The following is a 7,898-nucleotide window of genomic DNA, read 5'->3' as shown; positions in this document are numbered from 1 at the left end:
ACATTTTTGCAACTTGCTATATAAATATGTATTTTCTATAATTTCTAGTTACGATTTAGCAAATTTTAACTGAGTATTTAAATTCTTTGCGTTTTTTTACATCTTTTAGTAGGTAATGGAAAAAAAACAAATTCATATACATATTTTTCTAAACTATAACTGTACTTGAGTTGTTTTGTTTTTTTATTATATGTTTGCAGTGAAAAAATTTGCGCACAAAAAATTTTGAATAAACAACATTAAACGCAAATTTAACTAACGGTGCTTCTTACTANATTTTTACATATTTTAGTAGGTAATGGAAAAAAACAAATTCATATACATATTTTTCTAAACTATAACTGTACTTGAGTTGTTTTTTTATTATATGTTTGCAGTGAAAAAATTTGCGCACAAAAATTTTGAATAAACAACATTGAACGCAAATTTAACTAACGGTGCTTCTTACTACAAAACACACTCACATAAATATGCATATGTATGTATGTATGTATATTATGCACATACACATATNTTTGAATAAACAACATTAAACGCAAATTTAACTAACGGTGCTTCTTACTACAAAACACACTCACATAAATATGCATATGTATGTATGTATGTATATTATGCACATACACATATTCGTAACAATAATTTCTTGTATGCTTTTTTGCTGCTAAGCCTAAATGCTAAATTATGCTTATGTTTTTTTTTTTTATAGTTTTATTTTTAATTTTTTTGTTTACTCGAAAATTTTCAATTTCGTATTTGGGTAATTTTTTTGGTTTCGGTTGATTCTAGCGGCCTTTGAAGGGCTTACATGGTACTAAGTTTTAATTTCACAAATTTTCCATTTCGATTATATATGTATATTGGTTAAATAATTTTCACATAAATCTATATGATATTTTAAAGCTTTAATTGCATATATAATTTTGCTAGTAAATAGGTTACAAATAAATGAATTTTTTAAAAATGAAATTTTAGTTACAAGAAAAACTAGAGTACATTTATCTACAATACATATGCATACACATACTTAAGCAACGCAGGTATTTGGTATTTGATAGCAAATTTCGAAAAAAGTAACAAAAGTGCTTAATACTAAGTAGTTGAGCTAACAACTTTTTTTGCGCCCTTATTTCGCAAACTATAAACAGAGCTTAGCATTAATTTNACTTAATACTAAGTAGTTGAGCAACAACTTTTTTGCGCCCTTATTTCGCAAACTATAAACAGAGCTTAGCATTAATTTATAGGCGTGTTTTCATAACTTCCATTTCATAATTTTCCATTTTTAAAGCAAACATTTTTAAATGTTCATATCTCTCCCAAATTGGGTTTGTTGCTTTTTTACTAATATTTGAAGTTCTTTTTTTTTTGTATATATAGTTCTTATACTTTTTAACCTAACTGTACATTTTTTTCATATATTTTTATTTTACTTAACTAATATTTAGTATTGCCTCTTGTTTTCATTGCACCTTCTTCCTTCGCATTCTCTTCTTTACATTCAATTATTTGTCACTTGGAATTTGGTTAGATCCAGCAAATGCTCGTAAAGTAGATCTTCGTGCGGCGCCAAGCCGATCATTATCCAACCACAGATGGCGCCGATGCTGCGCGTCACCGACAAACTACTCCATACACTCAACACGCTGTTGCTATACTGCTCCGAAGTAAGGAAAATAAATAAGATATGTGTTTTTATTACATTTGAGAAGATACGCAGTTAGAAGTTTTAAATACTAATTTTGAAAATCTAAAACTATGCTTTTTTACAGCAGGTCCTAAGCACAGAGAGGGAGATAGAGAGAGAGTTTTTGTTAGGAGCACACAATCGCGTCTACATTCTCTGATCACACTTAAGTACTTATGTAGGTTTCAATCAATTTTCTAAGTTTCTTCGGTGCACTGAACCGGGCAAACGCCGTAAACTAAACACGAAGCTACGAAGACGGCTAATATCAACCTCTAAGAGTTCCCCAAGGTTGACCGCAAAATGCGAACTAAGATGCATCAATCTTAGCCTCACTTAAGCTGATCAGTCTTATAAAAAGTGTTGACTTGTCTCCACCGCATCATGCCACAGGCAACTGAGGCGGTATGGATCCCCGATCGGACAATGGGGATGTGAGCCGATTTTGACTTTATAAGCACGTGGCGGGCATATGTCAATAAGACGAAATGGACCGACTACCTTAAAGACAACATAATCCAGACCATCGCTCTTACTCAGTTCGATGAAGCGCCAAATTTTATGAACATTTATGTATGGATGTATCCAAGACTGGCATGCATATCACAGGCTCCCTTTTATCTTCGGATTTCAGACTGAGATGCATGTCATTGAACTATTTCACACACACATACACAAACACTCCGACTGCAGTGAAAGCTCAAGAGTTCATCTCACAGCTGTCGGGCGACTGCCTTCACCTTTTAATACGCATCGTGTCCAGGAAGCGGCTTTACATGCCCCATTTAGATACCGGGACATACATAATGGATCCATGGGCAATGAACTGGTAGATATTCTCGCCAGGAAAGAGGCTACAAAGCAAATCATTCGTGATCGAGTAAATCCTCATAAATCGTTTTGTAAACTCATCCAAAATCGTTTTTGAACGCAATTGAAGTGCATAATTGAACATTTTATGAAAATTTATGCTTTTTCTGTAAAACCCCCACGATCAACTCCTGACAAGTGCTTACAAGTGCAGGCTAAACATCAACGAGGAGAACCAAAACGCTCTTTCACTTATCACGGCAGGAAATATAAATGGTTACAGGCTTCCATGCTGGGCACAGCGGAGTAATGGACCATTTCTCACAGCTGAGATTATTTGCAGTGTACAGTGCAANTGTAAGTAAGTAATGGACCATTTCTCACAGCTGAGATTATTTGCAGTGTACAGTGCAAGTAATGCTACGAGAGCCAGTAAAAGCACAGCCTATTATTTGCAACTTTGAAACCACTAGGTCCCAGCTGAGCTACTAATGGCCGCTGTACTTAGAAGCACATGAGCTAAGTGGAATTCAGCGAAGAGCTCTTTCGACGCTCCTTTCCGATTCATTGCATAAAGAACACCCCTAATCGAAAAGAGATATATTACAATAGATCATCCATGGTCGCTAACTAGATGGTAATAGCGACGCAGGTCTGCTGCTTTAAATAATGTTCTAATATAATTCGGATAGTTTGGAATCTATGGACAAAAGTTTGCCAGGAACTTATTAGTTTTTTACTTAATAAAAAATGCTTCTTCCACAAAATGTAATTTCTATTGAACATCTTTTCTTAAATTTTGCACCCCTAAACTTACCAATTCTTCTTGTGTTAGCGTCACATTCGCATTGTTATTGAAATAGAGTCGTTCATCAATTGAATCGGAGCAGATTGTTAATATTATTGTCGCTATATAAATCATTGCAATGATTAACCAACGAAATGAGACCAACTCTGAGGCGTTGCTGAAGTTCCAGTGGCAAATATTCATGCTGGAAGAAAAAATATTAAAAATTGCATTAGAATAATTTTAAAAACATGCAAGTTTAGTTGATTATATATATATATTTCTTAGACCTACAGGCTGGATTATAAAAGATGTCACATTAAGCTTCAGGTTTCACCTAAGCATTTCAAGGCATTGAAAATAAAGTACTTTTCAGTAAAAGGAAAAAAATTAAGAGACCGCAAACCGAGCTAAATTTTTTGATTGTTTCCACACATTCATCGCAGTCCAAACAAAAGGTGTTAGGACATACGAACTCGTTCGGTCGAAATCTGTGTCTCTGTACGAAAACTTGTTGGGGTGAGAAAGTAGTGTAACCCCTGAGTAGCAGATGTTAAGATGATACTACCTTATCATCTTCCGCATACTTGCTGCAGTAAGGACTTGAAATGATTAACACCCTTACCGCATGATTTTCGATCGGATAATGACCAGGTATAACTCCTACCAGTAACAAGAGATGTGACTTGTTTAGTTTAAAGAGCTTCTTAGGACGTAATGGCTAAATCTTTGACCAGATGGACCTCCTTATACTGTTTGTGAACGTAATATTTGCCTTTTTTTTGCCTTTTTTAAGATATTTGCCTTTTTTTGCCTTTTCTACCTTTAAAAAAGTGATTATAGCATTTACATTTTTTTTAAGATTAAAAAATATACACATTGCCCATGCGGCTTATAGAAGCGCAGAGACCTCTTGCCAAATTGGTGTTGGAAAAATTCAAAGCCGTTTTCTCAGCTAACGTAGGCTTGAAGACAATAAGGAGTGTGGGTAAAATTGTAAAGGGCGAGGAAAACGCCCTTATTCCCGATATTATGAACGTTTCAAACGTTCCATATTTAAATTGGGCTCCACTTGTATCAACTTACGTCGAGCGCACATTTAGTACATTCAAGGCTTTTCTTCGCGAAAATCGAATGAAAATGCTGCCAGAAAACTTCAAAATGCATCTTGTGGTTCAATGTTACTACAACTATACAGATTAAAGTTTTATGAGTTAGAAACCCGAAAGGATAAAATAGCCAAAGATTCAAAGTACAAATTTTTCATATAATGAAACTAGTTCATAGTTTTTCTCTTTTTACTTGTAATATAAATGTATTTTTTGATTGTTCTTCGTATTTTCTGTCTTTTAGGTGCCTTATTTTGCTTTTTTTGCCTTTCCTGCCTTTTTTGCTATTTTGTTTTGCCTTTTTTTGCCTTTTTTGCAACGCCTAGTGCCTTTTCCTGCCTTTTTCGCTATTTTATTTTGCCTTTCCCAGCCTATTTCGTTATTTTATTTTGCCTTTTTTATAGGTTTTTAGGTCCTAAAAATCCGTTCCCTGTTTATTAGCATCCAGTCAATTACTTCCTTTATTGCAGTAACTTGCAAATCTAAATTTGAGTTTGATGGCGAGTTTCTTAGATCAATCTCTCTCCCAAGTCTCTTTAAGAGAAATTAAATAAAACTATTTGCTATTTGCTATATGCCAATTAAACACATGTGAGACCTTGCCTGCCTTAGGTATGAAGGTAATTTTGAGCACCCTCCACAGGTTTTGGAATACAGATGCTTCCTTAGCAGCTCGCATTGATAGGGGTCAGCGGCGGTACGACACCTCCACAGACTTCTGCAGTCGCGGTGAGAGAGTTAATAGCCGGAGGCTAGCGGGGATTATTCAAAATTTCCAAGTTGTAGGCTTCGTAGCCCACTGGCTCTGAACCGACCAGTGCTTCATGAATAAAAGTAAACAAATAAATCGAGGGACCAAAAATTGTAAACGAATTCCGAACAGCAGAGGGTTTTGATGAGAAGCTTTTTCATACACTGGAAGATAAATACATAGAATCAATTGTATAGAACGATGCTACACTGAAAAATAAAAGAACATCTCCCCCGAAAACTGAACCAAAAACTTTTTTCGTCAAAAGTTACTTGCATTTAGTTTAAAATTTCAATGAATGCCGCGCTGACATTTGGCATTTCAGTCTTTTACCGCAGAAGTGCAGTTAAGCAAAGAAGGTATGCCACAAAAGCCAGCATTCCATTCACAAGATGTAATGAATGTAATAATAGTCATAATTATAATCAGAATAGTAATGAAAAATAAAATAAATCAAAAACATGCCGAATGCACACAAACGGCTGCACATACACGTATGCGCAGGTGTATTCATGTAGCAATATAAAAACATACACATGTACATACATATGTACGCTTTTAAGTGCACTAGAAAATTCTGTACATACAAAAAAAGTTGACAATTAAAAAATATAATTCACACAAAAGCAACAATAACATTGAGCACCGTGTACTAGTCGCAATGAATGTGCACGGAAGTGAAATAAAAAGGGCGGAATAACGAAGAATACCACAAATAGCAAAGTGAAAAAAAGAAGCACAACAGCTGTATGTTGCAGCTGTGCTTAAAAACAAAAACAAAAAAATTAAAAATTTTAAGTTGAAAAAGTTGGCGTGTTAAAGGTCAAAATATTTTTCAATGGCGAGCTTGCATTTTTTTGCACGCTGCTACACAAACAAAAACAACAACTGCATTTTGCCAGTAGTAATGTCTGTAAGTAGGTGCCTGCAACCACTGGTAATCCCAAATACATGGGGCCTACCCTACAGGAAAGGCATGTACTGAGATTCGAAATAGGCAGAACGAAGTTTTTTTGAAGTTTTCACCTGTAGGCAAGCGAAAATGACACAAAAAAACGCCAAGAAGCGTAAACTTTATTTTGGGTTGTAGATCAGGTCATTTTTCGAAGATAGTTTTATTTTAAGTTTGCATCGCGTTTGGAAAAAAATCAAATTTTAACATGGAAAATGTTACTCATACGCCATGCCGTACATGGCCGTACTCATTTGCTGCCACTATTACGATGTTTACATGAGGCGATTTTACAAGCAACTTTTAGTTGCAAGCAATAATGGACAGGTCTAAACGGCCTTTCAACAAATCGCTTCCAACGAAGTTGGCGTGCAGCCAAATTTCGATTCAGCTAATTGCCTCTAAAGTTGCCCGCAAAATCGCCTCATATAAACACCGTATATTTAATACAAAACAATTATTCCATATTTTCATTTATTTTTTTACTATTATTGTTAATTTATACATCGATTTTCATCGTTAGTAGCTTATTTTTATTTTTGCAAAAGAACAGGATTTAATACAAATGAAAAAAACTATTACTGCCAACTATCTTTAGTGCTCTTTGTCTTTTAGTAGTTAATGTTTTTTAATAAAATAAAATAATAATATATCTACATACATATATAAAAAAATAAAAACAGCAAAAATAAATAAAAAAATTTAAAATTAAAGAAACTTAAAAATATTCTTAATTTTTTAAATTAAATCTAAAAAGTAAGAAAAATTTACTAAAAAAACATTCCTCTTAAAACAATAATATATGAAAATTAAAATAAAATTAAACAAAAGAGGTAAATAAGCTCATAAAAATTACATAAATGAAATAAAATTATCTCGATAGCGAAGTAATTTGATGGGCAACTATCTTGAATGCTCTTTACCATCTTCCGAAAGACTAATGACAGATCTGCTTACGAGGGGGTCTTAGCGTTATTCTGTTTAACTATTAGTAATGAGTTTTTTGAAAATAAAATAAAATTTAAAAATTTTCATACATATTTTTCTTTTTAAAACAATAAAAAATAAATTTATAATTAAAAATTTATCAGAAGTAAAGAAAAAACAAAGAAGGAAAAATAAATAAGATATAAAATATATTTTTCATTTCTAAAACATTACAATCTAAAAAGAAACAAAAGTAGATTAAATCAAAAAACTTTCTTTTCAATAAAAAAAAACTACAAATTAAAAGAAAATGTATAAAAAACACAAAAATTAAATAAAAAAGGAAATAAGTTGCTAAATATTACATAAATGATTCAAATTATTTTTTCTTTTTAAATCAAACACTAAAAATAAAAATAAAATTAAATAAAAAAAAATTATTTAAGATAATGTTCCGAAAAATTCAATCAAATTCAAAAAGTAAACTAAAAATAGAAAAAACGAAAAGCAAAAACAGTTTCTAAAACTTTAAAGGAAATAAAAATAAAAACATTTTACTTTTTAAAACAATAAAAACAGAAAATTAAAAGAAAATTATATTAAGAGAAGAAAGAAAAACAAGAAACTATTAACTTATTAAACTGTCGACAAAACGCTATATCGAGGACTGCAGTAGTCTTTATTATTTAGAAGTAAGGCGAAGTAGTTAAGCATCCCTTCTGCAGCTGTGCACCATCGCATAAATAGTTTACTTTCCTGCTGGGTTTCTCTTATTTTATTATAATTCAAATATGAGTAGGTCGAAGAAAGCACCACAAATGGATACATACATATGTATGCCGTAGGTGCAGATAACTATGCACGCCAATGGCAGCGTC

General features: G+C 32.7%; 1 protein-coding gene across 1 annotated transcript in view; it reads right to left on the bottom strand.

Moving 5' to 3' along the window:
• Nucleotides 1-1,169: 1,169 nt before the first annotated feature.
• LOC108377423 (uncharacterized) overlaps nt 1,170-7,898 on the bottom strand; it is a gene marked incomplete at its 5' end in the record, with an annotated part of 14,950 nt that continues 8,221 nt past the window's right edge. Inside the window, 2 exons of the mRNA XM_017633690.1 lie at nt 1,170-1,654; nt 3,312-3,486. Coding sequence (XP_017489179.1) covers nt 1,499-1,654; nt 3,312-3,486 — 331 coding nt within the window. The remainder of the gene's footprint in view (nt 1,655-3,311; nt 3,487-7,898) is intronic.

The sequence above is a fragment of the Rhagoletis zephyria genome, unplaced genomic scaffold, assembly GCF_001687245.7.
Source record: "Rhagoletis zephyria isolate East Lansing unplaced genomic scaffold, Rhagoletis_zephyria_1.1 Rzeph_scaffold_12078, whole genome shotgun sequence".
NCBI lineage: Eukaryota > Metazoa > Arthropoda > Insecta > Diptera > Tephritidae > Rhagoletis > Rhagoletis zephyria.
The sequence above is the reverse complement of the archived record's forward strand: the minus strand, read 5'-3'. Positions and strand labels throughout refer to the sequence as shown.